Here is a 19,914-nt window from a genome sequence, read left to right as displayed (position 1 = left end):
GAGACAATAAACGAATAAACATAACAATAAGTAAATTGTACAGGATGTTAGAAGAAGATACATGCTATGGGAAATTTAAAATATGGAGGAAATAAAGATTAGGAGTATGGCAGGGGCAGGTTGCAATGTTAAATAGGGTGTCAGGGTAGACCTCATTAAGAAGATGACATCCGAGCAAAGACTTCAAGGTGGGTGAGAGAGTTGGCCAAGGATATACCAGGGAGGAGAGGGTTCCAGGAATAAGGAGTATGGTAGTGTGCCTGGTGTGTCTGAGGAACAGCAAGGAAACCAAACAGCTAAGTGGAGTGAAGGACAAGGAGGTGGCGGATAAAGAGACCAGTGAGGTTAAGGGAAGGGTGTGGCATGTCCAGGAAGGGCTCTGTAAGTATATTGGTTTTTGCCGTAAGAGAAAAGGGATCCATTGCAGGATTTTGAGTAGAAGTTGGACTTGATGTAATTTACATTTTTAAAGTATCTCTTGGCCCACTGTGTTGAGAATGGACTGCAGAAGGTTAAGGGAAAAGTAGGGAAACTGCAAGTTAAGAGGCCAAGGCCTTGGCTTGAGGTTACAGTGGTAGAACTGTCTAAAGTGATTCTTTTCTGGATATATTCTGAAAGTAGCGCCCATAGGATTTCCTGAGTGGCATAATCTGCCAAAAAGTGGGAACTTGTGGATGGCTTCAGGGTTTGGGGCCCACTCACCTAGAAGAACAGAGTTGCCATCAGCTGAAGTGAGAACAGCTCTAGGTGAGGCAGGTGAGGGTGCGGATTGGGAGTTTGATCACGTGCATTAGATGTCACACAGAGATGTTGAGCAGATGGTCAGATACACAAACCTAGAATTTGGCAGAGACGTCTGGGCTGGAGATCTAACTGAAAGTTAAAGTCAGGAGGCTGAGTGAGACCACCAAGGGAGGGAGTGTGATTGGAAAAGAGGAGGGAGGACTGGGCCTGGATGCTCCAATATAAAGAGGTTGTGGAGAAGTGGGGAGGGTTGCAAAAGGGGCTACTAGGAGAAGGAGGCGTCCTAGCAACCAGGGGACCAGCACATCTCAGGGATGGGGGAGCTGCTGCTGAGCTGACAAATTAACATTGGACTTTGCCATTTCTGAGAGTGGTGGGAGTGAGAGTCCAATTGGAATGGGCTCAGTAAATCAACAGGAAAGTTAAGACTTCTTGAAAAAGGCTCCAGTCACCTTCTCATATAAATCATGTCTTTAATTCTCTGTATTTTGTGATGCTTTGACATCTTGGGGCCTTGTGGGACTGCCCCTCCTAGGGTTAGCTAACTCGTAGAAATAGCAAACCATTTGCCTCGAGCATACTTTTGATATGCAACCCACCCACTCCTGAGTCCGTACTGCCACCCCGCCTCCTTTTATCAGACTCTCGCAGCCAAGACTTGATCTGCCTGCCTGAAATTATCCCAGGGCCAGGTACAGGACAACTAGAAACCACCTCTATGGCCCAGAGCCCACTGAAATTATTCAAATTGTCCAACCCTAAATCTGCTCAGCTTCTTACCTTTCCTTTAAATTTCTTTCTACAAAAAACACAATAAAGGCTTTTGCCTATATTTCCTCCTGCTCCTAATGCCTCTTGACTGACCTTGGTGTTTCCCCATGTGGCCCTGCATGGTGAATTGTGCCGCCACCTCTCAGAAACTGTGAATCACACACTGTCTTTTCCATGGCAATCATCTCCTAGTCTGCTGGCCTTACCATATCTAAATAAAACCAAAATCCTTGGTACATTTTAAAACAATTTACTTTCTGCATTGAAGAAATCCCCGAGGCCAAAAAATTCAAAGGACCTGGATCCCTGAACTCCAGCTTCCAACTGCTCTCCTGCCCCCAAGCCCTAACTCCCAGGAGCCCTAACACTGGACAGATGCCCTTGACTTTGAGAACTACCTTTCCTCCAAGAACCCACATTTCACCTTAGCCCAGAATTCCTTCCTATCGCACATTTTCATTAATGGTTCCCCTCTTGCTAATTGGTTTCTCTTCAGGAATGTGGAAGACAAGGTCCTCACTCAGGGTATTTCTTCAATCTGGGTGGCTGAGCACAGAAACAAGAGTCTGGGTAAGTGACAGTGGGGCCTGCAGAAAAGACAGCACTTATTCCATGCCTGTAGCTTTAGCCTCTTTTGTACCCACTGATTGTTTTGCTTACAAGCAATTTCTTATAGTGTTGTCCCCCCAACAACCATGCCATCCTGGGATCCCAGGCCCAAAGCCCTCTGGCTTCTACCACAGAGACATGTGGCACTCGCTGTCCTGCTCCAGCTGCTCCTTCTCTACTGTGGACAGCATCTTGAGCTGCCTGGCTGGCCACATCATCCACATGATGGAGGACTCCATACTTTGGCAGTGGTGGGAGTATCTGCGGGACACTGTGCCCTGTGAGTGGTGGTAAGGGGGAGAGGGCTGGACTCCTAAGAAAAAAAAACAGGAAGAAACAGGGCTTTGAGAAGACAGAAAACATCTATCTTGTCAATGAGGCAAAATGTCTGGATTTCAGGAGAGTGATGTAGAAGGACAGGACATCTGGGTTTGGGCTGGGGAAAGGGATGGGAAACAGGATGCCCAGATTATGTGTAATCTCAGCAATTAAGTAGATGATCAGGAGCTCTAACCTGAGAGTAGGTGTGTTTGATGAACCATAAATAGATGGTTAGAATTGAGGAGTTTGGAGGATACTAGAGGATACTAGAGGAATAGAGTTGAAATTTAGGAAAATAATTATAGAGAAACCAGGGGTTTATTGTGTGGCATTTGGGAGATACAATGTTTTTAAGCAGTTTTCAGATTGTTGGACTAATTGGAGTACAAAAGAAAGATGGAAGACAATGTATAAGACAATTGTATGGTCAGCATGCAAGGTGATGAGAGGCTAAATTGGTAAAGAAATAGAGTCAGCAATAAAGGAAATATTATGCTAGAGGAACTGACAGTCTGTTTGACTGATTGGTTCTAGAATGAAGGGAGATGACCAGATAACTATAGATAACCAGAAAATGAGCCCAGAATGAAAGTCACTGGGCTGCTTACTGGATGTGGGAGCAAGGGACAGGAGTGAGAGAAAACAGCATATTTATTTTCTACCCTTTCGTATTAGGTTAAAAGGGTGGTGGGGGAGGGGGCCTTCTGGAGAGCAAATGGATGAGGCATTTGAAGACATGGGACTGGAATTGAATCGAGGTGTCTAAACTTCAGATAGTTTGGGTATTTATTCCTCTGAGGATAGTCTGGGTGCAGTTCCTCCCTTTGGGGAAAAAAAAAGGGAGCTCCGGTCCCAACTAATTCAACGTTTCAGCAACCTCAAATGACCTCCCTGGGTTACTTTGGGATAATTCTGCTCATGGCAGGGTGAAGTTGGTGAGTTTCCTAAGCAAAAGATGTTTCTAAAGATTAGTGGAAGCTCTTGACCAAAGGTTGGGAAAAACAGAGCCTCTGCTAGCTGATCTGGCAGCTTTCTGTGGACTAAAGAAAGGTGCCTCTCTGTGTCTACACAGCCCTGGAGCATATGGTGGGGCAAGCAGGTGGGAATTTTGTGCAAAAAAAGGAAGGGCCTTTTCCAGAAAGTGTGTCTAGCTCTCTATCATGGCACATGACCAAGTGAACAAACTATATCTCAGGAGCCTCTGGTCCCCTAGGCTGGCCTTCATTGTACAAGAACATAAATGAACCTTTAGCTTGGGGCAAGTCTTCATCTCGGAGTAGCTGAAAGGAGCCAGTGGATGAATCTGAGTTGGAGTGCCTGGTCAGAAAGGAGGCTGCAGAGAGTGACAACATACTGTTAATAAAGGAGAGAGATTCCAGAGAAAAATTGAGACAAAATGCTACAAGGAGCCAGGGAGGAGGATGACTGAAAATAGATCTTCAAACTTGATAACTAGGAGGTCACTGGCAATATTATAGATTAGGGAGAGCAAAATTAGGTGATTGGGCCATAGAATGATTGTGTCCTAAGAGGAAAGTGATGCTAGATATTCTGTATTTTTAAATGAGGAAGTACAGTCCTATATCAACTCTAAGCCTCCTCTCTCTCCCTTCAGCCCTGAAGCCGGTGGATCTACATGTCCCATATCAGACAGGGCTTCTGATGGCCGTGGAGACAAATCAGGGCATAGCGCTGAACTGGCGGGCCCACAGCTGGCCCCTGCTCTCTCTCCGCACACCAGTGGCCTCCCTGCACTCTGTGGTCCAGGAGCTGAGGGGCCTGGCCGGGGGCCCCCAAACCGTGATGGTGCTGAGGCTCGGCGCCCACTTCACCACCTTCCCTCCATCCATCTTTGTGCGAAGACTGGCAGGGATCCGGGCAGCTGTGGCTGCGCTGCTGGCCTGGGAGCCCCGCACTCTTGTGGTCATCAAGCTGGCCAACACCGGCTACAAGTCCGTGTATGGCAGTGACTGGTTCACCCTCCAAATGAACCGGCTCCTCCGAGCTGCCTTTGCTGACCTCCGCGTGGATGCCTGGGAAATGACCTCCAGCCTGGCGCTGCCTGACAACATCCACCTTAGGCAGCAATAAGATGGACTTTCTCCTCTCCTTCATCTGTCCGACCTGAGCGCTTCTGTGGGTTCTAGTGCTGTGTGGATGGAGAAGCCGATGTGATCATCAAGCCTGCAAGCCCTCCCCGTCATCTGACTGTACCTCTTCTCTGACTTCTTCTAATGCACAGACCATAAAACAGCCAGCAAGAATTGGGATGTGGATGGCGACAGAGGAGGACACACTGCTCATTGTCCAGTGCATCCTGAGAGGTTTAGTTCCCACATGGAAAAGCAGAGCTGAGTGGATGAGGGTGGAGACAAAGCCGGCTCCATCTATTACACCAGGATTATATGAGGATTGTCATTTTATATGTTAGATTCTCTGTGTAGAATTTGAATGAGCCTTTCAAAAGCTAAGAGATGGATTCCATTTCCGTTTACCAGAGCCCCCTAGTGGAAAACCTGATAATGTATATATAAAGACAAATGGACTGATTGGTAAAATATTTCTCCTAGTTGTAAGAAGTAATACGTGCTTTCAGCAGAAAATTTGAAAAAGTATCAAACAATTAGCAAACAAAATAAAAATCACCTAGAATTCTGTGACTGGGAGATAATCACTGTTAAGGTACATATGACATACATTCCCTGCTGCTGCCGTGGGTCTCAGGGCTGCAACTGGTGCTCATCCTCTCTTTCTTCCACTCTTTAGTCTACATTCCCTCATCCCGAGCTCTCCCTTTGGCAAATCTTGGTGGCTTGCCTGGTGGTTGGCCCAAAGCTTTGTTCCTCAGGGACATTTATCATTAATAACCATGCCCTTCTCAGTCTGGATTTGCTGTACATGTCTGTTTACAGTTACAATGGTGTGGAGAGTAACAGGAGGTGGCCAACGGGGTCATCCACGTTCCACAAAGGTTCCTTCCTGCTCTCACCACATGCAAGTAGCCCTATTTCCTCCTGCTGATCAGGATCACTTACCCTGCCAAGTTGGTGACTCATCTTACACAGGAGTCCAAAGCGCCCTGGTAGTGGCAGTAACTTTAGTTCAATGGCATCCTTGCTGTATCCCGGAGCAAGAGTGTGCCCCCTTTGGGGGTCAAGACCTCTAATCCTGCAAAGCCCAGAGTTGCAAGGATAGGAAGCACAGAATCTCCAGTGAGTCACTGGGTACGATGCTTCCAACCCTTGATTCCTATCAGAGACACAGCCCCATGTAGGGTCTCTGATCTAACAAATACACTGAAGGCCATCTTATTAGAGTGTTTCTTCCAGGTTGGGGCTTTTGCTGCACCTTCAGAAGGCCATTCCAGGGTTCTGTGAGGCTGGCTGCCTCTGAGTGATGTAGTATGTGGTAGGAACCATGGATTCCAAGGTCAGGGTCTCATCCCACTCCTCTTTCTCTGTGAAGTGGGTCCCCTAGTTGGAGGCTAACCTGTGTGGGACTCCATGGATCCCAAAATGGACTACAATTAACAAGACCGAGGACAGTAGTGCTGGCTCAGGCTCTGCAGGCAGGAAACCCGTACCTGGACAAGATATCCCAATCGGTGAGGATGAACCACTGGCCCTTTCAGAGCATAACAGTGAACTCTTGGTCAATTACGCTCTCTGTAGTTGGAGGTCTATGAGCCACTTTCTCATGGCTGCCATAGTCCCCATGTGGCTGAATTATATTTCCTGATTAAAAAAAGAAATGCAAAGTAATATCAAGTTTTTCCAAATGAATTTTTAAATAAAATTTTAATGAAAGGGGTGACAGGGCAGACACTAAGTTTCCCACCCAAATCCATTCTTCCCTTCCTCCTTAATAACAAAATCTTGATTCTCCACTCCCCCCCCACCCCCGCCCCAGATTGTTTTGTTTGGTGAAAAAGCCACATTTCCCAGACTTTCTTGCAACTAGGGATTGCCATGTGACGCAGTTCTAGCCAATGACCTGTATAAGCTGACATTTCTGAGTTGGGCTTTAGGAAAGTTCTTTAACAGGCAGAGAGACTTAGCTGGCGAATGTCTTTTGTTCTTCTCTTTCTCTTTTTCACCTCTTGAGAGGCAGATGCAGCACTGGGAGGGGGCGGGTATCTTGTGACCACAGGAAACCAAACACATACTACGGTTGGTTGAAAGGAAGGATACAGAAGGTCATGGTCTCTACTGGTGTCACAGATCTGCTGTGCCAGCCCTTGGCTGCCTACTTCCAGACTTGTCTTTATGTGAGAAAAAATAATTTTTCTCTAATTTGTTAAGTTTCTGGGTATTTTTTTTTAAATTATTATTATTCTGTAATTCACAGCTGAACCCATACAATGATAGATTTTTCACTTCTTATAATTTAGACCATTTTTCTTTCACATGCTTAAAGTCCACATTATTACATGCATACCACAAAATTTGACACAAAACAGCCAGCATTGCATCTAGGAAGATCATACATGGGAGCAGCAGGGCCTAAGGCAGCAGGTACTCTGTGAATGTGACACAGAGGCTGTTTTGTAAACAGTCTTTGTTTCCCAATGGAATGAGCAGAGGTGCCCCCTGGTGGGGTCCACCCCCTCCTCGGGCAGTTCAGCAAAGAGGAGACTGTCCAGCCAGGTCCCATAGCTACTGGGAAAGGCAGGAATGGAATCCAGGTGTCACCCTGCAGACTGGTTAGACCACCCTCTGGAGGTCCTGCTGAGAAGCCAAGTGGGTCCCTTGTCCTCTCTTCTGCCCACCTGTCCAGCTGTCACCAATTCTCCCAAGCATCTTTCAGAGCCCAGAGGACTCCATTACATCAAGTCTCTGTGCCTCAGTTTCCCCATGGGTAAAATGGAGATAACAATACGCTCACCACAGAATATTGGAAAGCTGAAATTGAGGCAATGGATGTTTAGGGCCTGTTAATATATATATACATATATATTTCTTTGACTAAGAATTTTAAATTATTTATCTCAATTGAGAGATGTTATTTACAGTTTTATTATTAATTTCTAACAAGAGCGGACAGAGAACTTGGTCCACACCAACCCGAAGATTTTATTGGAGTTAAATGCTTTCCTGTGGCTTAGTATTATATCAGTTTTTCAGTGGTGCATTAAACATCTACAATCTGTTTGTAGGGACTAAAGTTCAATACATATTAATTTAACCTTAAAAACATATTTCCAACATAAACTAGGTTCTTTACAGATGATTTCTCACTTATTAAAACAATCCTGTAAAAGGACAAATATTGTTTGCTTCCACTAATATGAGGTATCTAGAGTAGTCAAATTCATAGAGATGGAAGTAGAATGGTGGGTGCCTGGGACTGGGGTCAAGGGAATGGGGAGTTGTTTAATGGAAACATAGTTTCAGTTTGGAAAGATGAGAGTTCTGGAGATGGATAGTGGTGAGAGTTGCATACCATGTAAATGTACTTAATGCCACTGAACTATTCATTTAAATATGGTTAAAATGGTAAATTTCATGTTATGTGTCCTACCACAACAAAAATGTTTTATTTTTGAAATGAGGTTCTGAGGTCCCACCACTGATCACCAGTAGAGTCAGGATTTAAACTGAGTGATGTGGATTCTTAATCCTTAGCATTTCACCTTGTTCCTCCCCTTTCTGTGTGAGAGCTTCAGAGGGTTGTTCCCCATCTCCAATGTTTCCCAAACCAGGGGATAGAGTGTGACAGTTTCACCCAGATACCTCCAGTCCTCCAGGGGAGAATTTGCTTAGTTCTCATGTCTTCTCAGCCACCAAGAAAACCACCCAGGTTCCCACCAGCACTGCCGCCAGCACTGTCACCAGCACCACAGATGGTCTCAGTGGCTCAAGCGGCAAAAGGAGCTCAGGGTCTTGGCCCCTGGATCTAGGAGCTACAGTTGGCGTGGCACTGGCTGGGACAGTGCTCCTAACGGTGATTTTGGGACTGATGGTCTACTTCAAGTGGAAGAGAAAGAAAGGTGAGTGGTCTAGGACCTCATGCTCTCCCCAAACTCCCCAGCAGGGTGTTTCTCAGAACCACCTGCATCAGAATGACCAGAGGTGCGTTAAAAATGCAGATTCCTGTTGGGGTAGGGTCTAGACATGGGAATCTGCATCATTAACAGTCTCCTCAAGTGGTGTCTGTGAGTGATCAAGTTTGAGAACCACCGCTCCAGACCAACTCCTCTCCACAAATCTGATCATTTTCTAGTTCTTGTCTCTCGACTTAATCATGCTCTTCAGTCCTCACCTTTTGGCTCATGGGGAGAAGCAAGTCTGCCCTGAGAAAAGTAAGGAGAGAGCAGAAGGGACAGGAAGTTGGCTCAACTCAGCAGCATTGGAAGGGTGCCCATTTTCCAGGACCTGCCTTGTGATTGGAAATACAAGTACATAAAGCAGGGGCCCTGCTTTCAAGGGACTCAGTGTGGGCGGGGGGTGCCTCAAGCACTAGCTGCCTCATTTGGAAAGAGCTCTGGTAGGTTGGGAGAAAGGGGAATCAGGGAGGACTCCCAGGAGGAAGTGACACCTGCAAAAATTCTCAAAGAATGAAAGAGTTAGCCAGGGAAGTGGTGAGGGTGGTATAGAGGTCCCTGTTCTTCCAAGCAGAAGAACCCATTTTGGGAACTATAAGCAGCTCACTGCTATGGAAGAGGCAGGAGATGGGAGAAGAGAATCTTGTAAATCACACCCAGGAGCCTCCGACCCCAGAGGCGATGTAAAGGAAAGCACAAGAAGCTGGTTTGTCAGAGAAGGAAGGAGCACTGGTGCCTATGACAAGAGTCGGGAGGGAGAGGGTTGGTGGGCCAGGGCTCAGCAGCAGGAGCAGGTTGGGGGATTATGGAGAGTTCAAGGAAGGAAGGACGCAGAAAGAAAGGTGGGGAGAGAGAGTAGAATGAAGGGGCACAGGGTACAGAGAAAAGGTGTTCCCTGATTTGGTGTTGAGGACAATGGCGAGACAGGTGTGGACGTCCTCAGGATGTCACTAGGTACGGAATCTGAGTCCCAGGCCCTTCTCAGATGGGTTTCAGCAGAGCTGCCTTGCTGCCCTGGTTTCTCCAAGGGTGGCCTCAGAGTAGGATGAGCAGAGAAGGCAGGGAGGAGAGATGCCATCAGTGGATGGCACACTGACATGCTGTTGGTCCCTCTATAGGACTGCGGACTAAAGCCAGAGCCCCAGCCGGGTGAGTGTCCATCCTCCAAGGGGGGACATTTGTGGGGGAGGGGGGTGCTATTTTGGGAAAGTGTCCTTATGAGAACTGTACTAGGTAGCTTTTCACAGCTGCTCTCATCCTTGACTTTCCCATCCGCATCCTCATGTCCCTAACAGGCCCGGCTCTTCACTTCCTGAGGCTCTGGTTCCTTAAAACAAACTAACAAACTAACTAACAAACAAAATCAATGAGAAGAGTGGACCTAAGGGTTCCAGCACTTTCTCCGATTCTTTCCCAGAAAGTCTTCCTTTGTCTTTCTCTGGTATTTCCTTTATCCTCTTTTTGTCGCCATTGCTAAGTGTTCCCTCTGCTCATCCTGTTTTCTCTCCACCTTGAACATCATCCTTCCCAAACAGATCTACCTCTTCCACATTTTCTCCTCTTTCTTGCTCATCATCCAAACTGCCTTTTCACCTTTTTGGGTGACATACCCAAAAGGGGTCAGAAGAAACCTCTGTCCTCAGCTCCTCTACCAGCTGCCTTTCCTCAGAGCGCCTTCCCTCCTCAGCTCCCAGCCTGGCCTCCTCTCCTCTGCGCACACCCTGCCTCCCTTCCTTTCCTGAGCGCTGGTCCTCCTCACCCTCCCACAGCTTTCATTTCCTCCATCCTTCTTCCCATTTCCACTCCTACCCTTCCCACAGCCCCTCTTCTTCACTTCTCTAACTCTCTGACTTTTGCCAGCTGCCTTCCTCGGGTCACCTCCCAGGATGTATCTCCTGGAGACCAAAGCCTGAGCACCCACCCAGAAGATGTGGCATTAGTTTCTCTGGTTTTCCGTCTCCAGTTTTAACCAAGTCAGTGCCAGTAGAGAGGACAGGAGCTCACCCTTCTGCTGTCTCCTCCCTGCGCCTCCTTCCAACAAAAGCTGCTTGTCTAGAACAAGCCACCTTCAGCTGGCACTTAGGGACCTCTCCTGGGCTACACTGCAAATTGCCTCTCAATCCACTCCAAGGCAGCCTCCTTCTGAGACCCTCAAACTATTGCCTACGTCTTCTATGTCCAAGCAGTTTGCAGAGACCCCCACAAGAGAACCAGCCTGATGCAGGTTTTAACTCTTTTCTGCCCAGCCTCGAATGCATTTCCCACCCTTTTGTTCCCATGCAGGGGATCCTTCCAAAACACTGAGGAGAAGTGTGAGAACACTGGGAATAAAGGTCAGTCCTACTGTCACTCCCCACTCTCCAGCTTGGCCCGTCCTTCTTCCCCACACTCCCTCCCCACACATGTGCCTCTAAGCATTTTCCTCTTTCTCAGGCCTCACCCATCCCTTCCATGTGACCCTAGTCCCAACACAGCAGATGACTTCACCACTGAGCCCACTGCCCATTTCTCTACCTTGACTGCCATGCTACCTGACCTAGCATATCTTGACTTTTTTCCTAGGACAACATAGAGACCCCAAGCTGGATCATAAAATAAGCAGCTCAGAGTAGGGCCTGAAAGAACTAAAGGGAAGTTTGGAGAAGGTGGGGTAGAACTGAAGGACTGTGGTATCAGTGGCGCACCCACGTGTAGGATCACTGCTCTGAGATGGGGTCTGCTCCCCCTCCTCTCTCTAACTCCCTTCTCTTTCTGTTCTGACCCAGGATGATGGCATCCTCTATGCCTCCCTTGCCCTCTCCAGCTCAACCTCAGTGTCAGCATCTCCCTGCCACCCTTCCCATGACAGCCCCCAGGAAGAGACCCTTTATTCGATCCTAAAGGCTTAAGGAGTGGGACTGAATGATGACCTCCTTAGAGTAAGCTGCACAGAGGGGTCACCACTTAATAAACCCATAATAACCCCAGCCAGACACAGATGACTCAGAAGCCAGCAGAGGTTAAAAGCCATCAAGGACCTGAGAGAAAGAATTATCTGCTCCAAATCCCTCTTCAACCTCCTTCCCTTGCCCATGAAAATAAAAGTACCTGTAGGATTATCTGATGCATCCAAGGAGAAAACTGATGTTGCTTTTAACTTCTGTCCTTCTTTCCAAAAATGAATTGTAATAGATAGCTTATACCCAAGATTCTTCCTCTAGTACTTTTGTTCAGTGACTGCCTCAGGCCTGGAAACACTAAGTCCCCAAACAGTGGTAGGCAGCTCAGATCCCAAGGTCTGCCCTGCAATCAACCATTGTATTTCCCTTATGATAATAACTGGCAAGGATCGTGTTAAGCCTTTACCTCTATCGCCTCATTTAAATATCATGAACGACCCTGAATATGGTATTGGATGTTTTCATTTGAAGCATGAAAAGAACCAGAATGGTTACAGTGCTTTTCTCAAAGCTACAAGTGGTGAGCCAGTATTTGAACCCAGACCTGCTCTTCTCGATGTCCTTTTCCCAGGACTCAGGTGTCATTGCCTTTCCAGATTTCTATACTGTGTATGGCCTCTCACTAAAGACAGTAATATCAGTGATATGGAGGAGGGTGAGAAGCCAAAAGGAAGCATGTGATTACAGATGATCAAACCAAGAAAACCAGTAACCTGTTTAATTAACACATAAACTGAACAACTCCAACTTTAGCCATTTAACTTGTAGAGTTAAATGTCTTACCAGCTTACTAGCTTTATAGGAACCTGTGAGAGGCTCTTTCTCCTGCTCCTGGTAAAGGCGGGTGAGAAATCACAAGGGCACAGAACTCTCTTCAAAGAAGGTGAACTCCTGTGTCATCTCTGTGCTGTGGCTCCACCCTCTGCTCCACAGATGGTCCCTGAGCTCCCTTTGCATATCAGTGACTTCCCTGCATTCTATGGTCCAAGGAGAGGGTGGGAGCTGACTAGGGGCCCCCCACACCGTGGTGGTGCTGGGACCCACTTTATTACTTTACTTGCATCCACCTTTATCTGATGACTGGCAGAGAAAAGGGCAGCTGTGGTTGCCCTCTTGTGTATACCTACAAGTCCAGTGTATGGAAGCAACTGGTTCACCCTCCAGGTGAACCCACTCCTCATAGCTGCCTTTGCTGACCTCCACATGGCCTTTGTGGACACCTGGGAAATGACTCTAGCTTGGTCCTGCTCAAAAACATCCACCTAGATAGGCTCACCATCCAAAACAAGGCAGATTTCCTCCTTTCCTTTATCTGCCCCACCTGAGTGCTTCTGCCAGTCCTGAGGCTGTGTGGATAGAGGGCCTGAGGACTGTTGTGAAGAGGATCACAGTCATAATAGGAGTTCTGAGATATGGGCAGGTGCCATAAATTTTTCTCGCCTAGAAGACTGCAATAGCTTCCTAACTACAGCCGATTCTATTCTTGCTCCACTCCAACCTCTTCTCCACTCAGAACAAGTGTGATTACTTTAAAACAAAAATGAGACCAGGTCATTAGCTTGCTCAACAGCCAAAGGCTTCTCAAGTAAAAATCCAAGCCCCTTACCATGGTCTGAGGTCCTGTATAATGGTCCTGCCTAACTCTACAGCCTCATTTATTGCCACTCTTCCAACCCCATGGACTCTTGCTGCTCAAGCAGGTCAAGCTGTCTGGTCTCGGGGCCTTCATGTATGCTGTTCCTGTGCCTAGAATGCCCCTCTCCCTGATCCTCATATGGATGGCTTTCTTCTTAGCTCTCTGATCAAATATCTTCTCCTCAGAAGCTTTCTCTGACCACTCTCACACCCCAGCATTCTATCCCCTTCTCGGGCTTTTTTCTCAAATCACTAACCACAACTTGTGATTATTTGGTTTCCTATTATTGTTGTTGTCTGTCTCAATAGAAATGTATTCTACATGAGAAGGGTTTGTCTAGCTTACTCACTGTTGTATTCATTCCAGTGACCTAGAGCAGTGCTTGAGACATTGTAGGTGTTAAATAAGTACTCATTGAATGAACGAATGAATAAAGTCAGATAACTAAGATGTTTTATGCTCTGCACCTTCTTTCAGCAACCTGCATCCCATGAGACATAGGCAATTGGCCAAAGTGCCCCCTTGTTGCAGCTGCTTATTACAATTGCACGATTATCAACATTAATGCTTCATATTTATATTAGGGCAGTATGATTTTCAATGTAGTTTCCTATTTTTATTTGGGATGACTACCCCAAGAACATTCTCTCATTTTATTAATGAAGCCTCAGGAGGTGGAATACAGCTGATCCAGTCCTTGGTCCCAGTTTGGTTGCAAAAATAGTGATACTGGTGACAACAGTGGCAGAAGCACTCTTCCCAGGAAAACCTACCTCCTGGAAAGGTTGGAAATGACCCCCTTTTCTGACTCTGGCTGACCTGGTCTTCACCGTGTCCTGGTGTCAGTTCCTTGACTGGGGGAAAGGGAGTTTCCATGACAAGTCCAGTCTCTTCCAGGGTTTATCCGTGCACTACCGGCGCTCCTTGTCTTCCACCACGGATCCTACCAGTTGTTCCCTGGATCCTTTGACTCTGGATTCCAGGGTTCCCTGATTACCCTGAAAGGGGCTCCGTGACCAGGTATGACTACGTCCGCAGTGCCTAAGACCCTCTTCCGGCTCCTCTCCTGGGCCACCGGGTCTTCACTCAGCGTCTGCCACGAGTCCTTGTCCCCATCGCGTTCAAACACATCGCCCGCCACCACTACGGTGCCCAGAGCGGTGCCTGCCACCACCACGCTCACGTCCCGCTGGCCGCCATGACCCGGTGTGGCCCACACCTCGAGTCCCGGCCCCAGATTCAGGGGCCGTTCCTCACCAAGCCCATGGGGAAGGTAGCGGCCCCCAGGGAGGCAGAAGTCATGCGAGACCAAAAGAGCCGCCCCGGGAAACAGCCCCAGGTTCCCTATGTGATCCGAGTGTCCATGGGTCCCCACCACCAGTGTCACGTCTGCGGGAGCCACGCCCTGCCCGGCCAGGGCTCTCAGGAGCGCTTCCTGAGCCCAGGGGCCCCCAGTGTCCACGAGGATGGGGCCGCTGGCCGCCGCTTCCAGGGCCGTCTTCGCCTCGCCACCCTCGGGCGGGAGCTCTCCATGGCTGCAGGCCTGGCCCCAGGCCTGGGGCAGAACAAGGGTCACAGAGCCGTCGGCGCGCACAGCGTCGCCGACCCTCTCGGGCTCCGCGTAGCCCTTCAGAAGAACCACCACAGAGTAGGGGTTGCCCGGCATCCGCATTGGAAGCTCCCCGCGCAGCGGCTCGGTCCGCAGTCGCCTGCTCATGGCCGGAGAGGGAAGGCCTGGGGAAAGGAAGTGGGGCTGTAGGCAACTCTTCAGTCCTTTCGAGTTCCCACACGCCCCTAGTGTCCGCCAAATGGCACCTCCAAATCTGTTTTTTGCCACCCCTTCGCACCCGTAAGGTGGTATCGCCTCCCACCCTTCCAAAGATGGTACCGCCCACCCTTTCCTTCCAAGTAAATCCACGTGTCCTTCAGCGTTTTTCGGCCCCCGCCCCACTCCTTTCGCGTGGTAGACCCACACTCAATCACTTTCCAGAGGATGTCCTTTTTTATTTCCCTCACTCTAACCGAAGCCGCTCTCTACCTTGGATCTAGTTATACCGTCTTCCTTATGTCTTGCCTTCTTCTTTCCGAGAAAAAAAAAAAAAACAGAAATCGGAAAAGCCTGAAGGATTTTGTCCTCTGCGAGTGCCCGTAATCCCAAGTATGGCGGCCGAGGTGGCACCACGCACTGAATTTTAATCCCGGCGCATTCTCCGGCATGCGCAGACAGGCCGCACAGACCCAAGCCTAAATATGGTCTTCAAGTGGGTGGTGCCTGGTAGCCTCCTCCTGCAGCAACCTTACAAAGTACCACTAGGTTCTAACAACCCCTTCATCTGGGCGCTTCCACATCGGCCAGCTGTGCTGTGTGCACTGCAGTTGTGAAACTTTGGACCCAGCTGATGTATTTTTAAGTTTACTAGTGATAAAGAAAATTTGGCACCTGTGAAATTATGTGGTGGGCCCTCAGTGAAATTAATATGAAGTAGATCAGTATCTACCCCACTTAACTTAGCAACATCACCGTGTCCCCTCCTCAGTTTTTTGGCAAGTAGACTCCTGGACATAGGCGATGTAGATGGAGAGAATGCCCATCTGGCTTCTTCCTTGTAAGGGTCTATAAAGGGGGCAAAGTGAACTTCCCAAAGTCCACACTCCTATGCATCGCTGACCTCTGGGTGGGGTGGGGAATAGTAGATATTTAAAGAGGAAAACCTTCAATACAGTCACCACATACACCTACAATTAACGGGCTAGATGGCAGGCAAAGGGCTCATCTATTGGGGTAGGGCTTCCACCTACTGCTCACACTTTTCTCCCCATAGCCATGCCGTGCTGTACCATCAGGATCCTGCCTGAGACCAAATGGGAGAGAACAGCTACAAGCTCTGAGTTGGGTCACTCAAATATACACACACACCCTTAAAGCTGTGGGGCAGGGAGAGCTCAGACTTCAGAGCATTCTCTGTGACCCCTGCCCTTCCTGGGGGCTCAAAAGCAGGAGTCAAAGATCCTCTGGGTTATGCTTGGGGTAGTCTGATGTATTGGGCATCTCTTGTTCCTCTTCCTCTTCCACCTCCTCTTCTTGCTCCTCCTCCCCTTCTGTCTTCTGTTGCCCATCTGTGATCTTCTCCTTTCCAGTCCAAGTTTCCTGTAGACACGCTAGGTTGGGTGATAGAAAACAATTTAGATTGTAGTCCTGGGGGTAGGGGATGTTGTGACTGTGCAGGAAAAGGGCCAGCTCACACACTTACCAGTTTCGGCAGCTGGGAGCACATGACTTTCACAGAGAAAATGCTGTAGGGGCTGTTCCTGATGGTGGAAGTACCAGTCTCCCACAACATCTTCAAATTCCTCCAGCATCGTCTCACACTGGTCAAGAGTAAGGGTCAGAAGGCTATCTGCTCTGCTGGGCTTTGGAAACTCTCCTCTTTGCTCTTCACTCCCTGTCTCTCTACCCCATCTTGGAGAGGCAGGTAGCCAGAAGGTTAAACTTGGCTTACGAGGTGTGTGATCCTTATTCATTTAACAAACATTTACTAGCATCTACTCTGCCAGGTAGGTTATTAAACTCTGAGTCTCAGCTCCTTGCCTATAAAATGGGAAATGGTAATCAGGTAGTTGTGAAGGTAAAATGAGGCAGCAGCTGAAATGTATGTGGCCCTGAATTTGGCACATTGTAGGTGCTCAGTAAGTGGTAGTGCATATTTTTAGTTTCCATTATTATTCTTTGATATGTTCCTGGGCACACTTCAATCAATGGCAGAGTCTTTACTCTCGCCACTTCTTGCTCAGAGGTAGGCCTCTCTAGGATCTAGCTCCCCTTTCAGGTTCCCTTCTCACCTCCCTGGGCAGTGCAGCATCCTATCCTACCTGCTTCTTGAGGAATGTGACCTCCACGCTGGGCTCGTCCCACAGCTCCAGAGGGATCCCCAGATCCACCTTCACCCCCTTCTGCACCAGACCTTTCAGTGTTGCCATGGTCTGACTCTGCCCCTGAGAGATGGGAATATGGGATCAGCCCAGCCCACCTCTTCCCCTATCCGCCATATCAGTGTTGTCAACTATTGGAGACTCAGAGGTGAGTTCCATAAGGGTGAGATGAGGGAGTCTAACGATGAGGAGGGGACACTTGAGAGCTGGGGGAGGTGGGCCTCAGAGGATACAAGTCTGAGAAGTGGGACCCTGCCCTGGGGTATAGTCTGACCTTGGCATATCTCAGTGAGCCCTTGCGCTCAGCATGAACACTGTAATCCAGGATCCGCTCACATAAATTCTCCAGGGCTTCTTCTAGCCTTGTCTCTCTGTGGGAAGAGGAGAAACAAAGATTCCCTGAATACTGTAGAAGCTCCCAGGGTTCCTTTAGGGGTTAGAAGGTGGAGGAGCACCAAGGACTCACGAAACGCTGTAGGGGACATGTCTCTTCCTCTTGCCTGTGTCCAGCACCTGCCCCAGCTCCAGCACCTCTCGGGATCGGCCAGTACGACTCAGTTCTTCCTGTAGCTCCAGGCTCAGCAGCTTACACACTAGATATTTGAGGGGATTGAGAGATAAACATGCCAGCAACTCATTCTGCAGATGAACAAAGGCAGCAGAGCATGGTGGTTTCAAGTGCAGACTCTGGAGTCAGCCTGGCTGGGTTACAATCCTGACTCAGCAGCTTAGTAGCTGTGTGACATTCCTGCTGTATCTTGGTTTCTTCACCTCCGAAACATATAATAATAGTACCTCTTTATAGGGGTGTGGTAAGGATTAAACAAATCAATCTACGTAGAGCTCTTAGAATAGTGCTGGCACATAGTGAGCATTGTATAAGTTTTTGCTGTTGTTCGGCAATTATTTATTGAGCTCCTCCTGGATGCACATAGCAATACAGAGAGCAATAAGACCCATAGTGCCTATCCATGGACATTGCCAGTGTAGTTGGGGACAGATAAAAAGATGACAATATGGTGCAATGGACCCTACACTAAGGGTTAAGACCAAGTGCCTTAAACTCATTACGAAATTCAAAACTCATTCAATGGTCACATTGACTTCCTACTAGCCTGCAATTTCCTTAAGGGTGAGCATTGCATCTATTCCACCACTGTCTTTCCAGCACCTAGAATATGGCCTGGCATGTAAGAGGTCCCAAGAAAGGGAGTGGCCTATACAGAAGTGCCAAGTGAATTAAACACAGGAGCAAGTAACAAAAGTGCCCAAAATGTGCCACGCATGATGCTAGGACCTGGGAGACACAGGTACTCTCTTTCCCTCCAAGAGTGTACACTATAATGGGAGATGACAGAAAAGAAATACTTGCAAAGGCAGTAACATTTAAACTGGATCTTTAAGAACATACAGAAGGGAGAAAGTCATTCCAGGCAAAGGGAAAAACAGCATGCAAAGGCACAGAGGTTCAGGAAGATAAGGCAGGCTCAGTGACTGCTGAGAAGTTCAGTGTGGCTTAAGTATGGGCAATTTGGGGATGGAAGTTGGGGCATGGAAATGTAAGAAAGGTGGGGCCATACAACAGAGAGACATGTGCTCTGCCCTAAAAATGCTGGCTGTGTTCTGATCACAGCAGGAGGGCTGCATAGATGTTAAAAAGCAAGGACTGACAAGACTGGTATATGTTTAAAAAAACTGACAGAGGTCGGGGAGAAGAGTGGGACCAAGTCTTGAAGAACACGGATATTGAAATGCAGATTAAGGGCAAAAGAATTCAGGGACAAAACTAAAGTTAGGAAGGCAACAAATTAGGGAACCAGAGTACTCAATGGCCCAACTCTGAAGTGCCCGCTCCCAGCTGGGCTCCACTCTTAATGCAGCCTCAGATGATGCTGCTCGCTGTGAAATCCATAAGTACTCTCCCTTTGCAAAGCTTCACAGGTATGGGGAACCTCTCCCAGTTGTGTGGCCTCTTTCATTTATGAGCTTTCAAGGGCTGATTTACTTATCCCTAAATCCCTCAGGAGAGCGTGGGACCTGTAATTTGGGAGCGTCTCTGCCGAGGTGGAGCAGAGGATGTCAACAAGGTAAGAGCCTCACACTCCGCTCCTGCAGGCTCTCCAGATTTAGGTCCAGTGGTATGGAAACACACACACACACAGACACAGACAGACACACACAGACACACACAGACACAGACAGACACAGACAGACAGACAGACAGACACACACACACACACTGAAGATGCTCAGTGGAGTGGGAAGTCCTGCGCAAATAGTCCCTGAACTACAATTCCCACAAATCATTGGGGGCCCAAGCCAGTAAGAAAAAGCGGGCATTCTCTGGATCTCATGGGAATTGCAGTGCCATAGTTTTGGGGTAACGCTATGAGTTTTCCTCCCTTGACTCCATTGGATTTACGCCAAACTCCACCAGAATCTCCCTCTGGTCTTCAAGGAGGTCGAGTGACCCACCCACATCGGTCCATTTGGTCCGGCCCAGACGAAAGACTAGCCAGAGGGATATGAATAAGGGCTTACTCCCTTCAGATACCTTCGCATTTGCTGGGCAAGCGTTCTGTGTCATTGTCCTCTTCCTTCGGCGTCCCAGCCCAAGCACCGTACACAGTCAAAATGAAAAACAACATTCTCAACCGCACAGGTCCCATGACAGAGTGCTGTTCTCAACCAACCACCCCTTGCCTTCAAACCAACTTCGGGAAGGCAGCGGGCCCTTTAATTTCCGAGGCAGTCGGTGGCAACTTTAATCTAGCCTGGCCCTGGAGGCGCAAGCGCAGTGCCGGCCGGAAAGGGGGTGGAGCCTTCCCGCGTTCTGGGATTCCCCGCCTCGGTTTTGTAGCGCCTCCCAAAGGTCCTGGCCGCCCGGTAGTGAAGGAATAAACAGGAGTAATTACAGAAGG

The 19,914-nt window shown here is 48.3% G+C and overlaps 3 protein-coding genes and 1 long non-coding RNA gene across 5 annotated transcripts in view; 2 read left to right on the top strand and 2 right to left on the bottom strand.

Annotated features, from left to right (window-relative positions):
* LOC120587713 (NXPE family member 3-like) overlaps positions 1–12,752 on the top strand; it is a 28,848-nt gene extending 16,096 nt beyond the window's left edge. The window contains 4 exon segments of the mRNA XM_039844905.1: positions 2,012–2,085; positions 2,192–2,404; positions 4,061–4,529; positions 12,698–12,752. Coding sequence (XP_039700839.1) covers positions 2,012–2,085; positions 2,192–2,404; positions 4,061–4,529; positions 12,698–12,752 — 811 coding nt within the window.
* LOC120587447 (uncharacterized) lies at positions 7,901–11,060 on the top strand. The gene is made up of 4 exons (XR_005648966.1): positions 7,901–8,434; positions 9,607–9,637; positions 10,772–10,821; positions 11,051–11,060. It is a non-coding gene; the product is annotated as an uncharacterized LOC120587447 (long non-coding RNA).
* A 742-nt stretch (positions 12,753–13,494) lies between the features above and the next one.
* MBLAC1 (metallo-beta-lactamase domain containing 1) lies at positions 13,495–15,240 on the bottom strand. The gene is made up of 2 exons (XM_039844189.1): positions 15,102–15,240; positions 13,495–14,797 (listed from the first exon to the last, which is right to left on the bottom strand). Exon 2 carries the CDS (start codon positions 14,778–14,780, stop codon positions 14,007–14,009), a length of 774 nt encoding a protein of 257 aa, XP_039700123.1. The 5' UTR covers positions 14,781–14,797; positions 15,102–15,240; the 3' UTR covers positions 13,495–14,006.
* Positions 15,241–15,460: 220 nt separating this feature from the next.
* Positions 15,461–19,804, bottom strand: CNPY4 (canopy FGF signaling regulator 4). 2 transcript variants are annotated; one of them, XM_039844191.1, is made up of 6 exons: positions 19,548–19,803; positions 17,460–17,586; positions 17,268–17,364; positions 16,934–17,056; positions 16,315–16,432; positions 15,461–16,222 (listed from the first exon to the last, which is right to left on the bottom strand). In XM_039844191.1, the coding sequence occupies exons 1-6, from the start codon at positions 19,660–19,662 to the stop codon at positions 16,065–16,067; spliced, it is 738 nt and encodes a 245-aa protein (XP_039700125.1). In that variant the 5' UTR covers positions 19,663–19,803; the 3' UTR covers positions 15,461–16,064. The 2 variants fall into 2 exon arrangements, with proteins under 2 accessions (XP_039700125.1, XP_039700126.1); XM_039844192.1 differs by lacking the exon at positions 16,934–17,056 and having other exon boundaries at positions 19,548–19,804.
* Between the last annotated feature and the right edge of the window lie 110 nt (positions 19,805–19,914).

The sequence above is a fragment of the Pteropus medius genome, unplaced genomic scaffold, assembly GCF_902729225.1.
Source record: "Pteropus medius unplaced genomic scaffold, Ma_sr-lr_union100, whole genome shotgun sequence".
NCBI lineage: Eukaryota > Metazoa > Chordata > Mammalia > Chiroptera > Pteropodidae > Pteropus > Pteropus medius.
This window is presented reverse-complemented; position numbering and strand designations above follow the sequence as displayed.

Excerpts from the sequence above, each read along its gene's own strand:
- MBLAC1 (XM_039844189.1), bottom strand. The coding sequence starts at position 14,780 with ATGAGCAGGCGACTGCGGACCGAGCCGCTGCGCGGGGAGCTTCCAATG.
- CNPY4 (XM_039844191.1), bottom strand. The coding sequence starts at position 19,662 with ATGGGACCTGTGCGGTTGAGAATGTTGTTTTTCATTTTGACTGTGTAC. Across the intron at positions 16,433-16,933 it reads TCACATTCCTCAAGAAGCAG|TGTGAGACGATGCTGGAGGA; the intron begins GTAGGATAGGAT and ends ACTCTTGACCAG. Across the intron at positions 16,223-16,314 it reads GCTCCCAGCTGCCGAAACTG|CGTGTCTACAGGAAACTTGG; the intron begins GTAAGTGTGTGA and ends CACCCAACCTAG.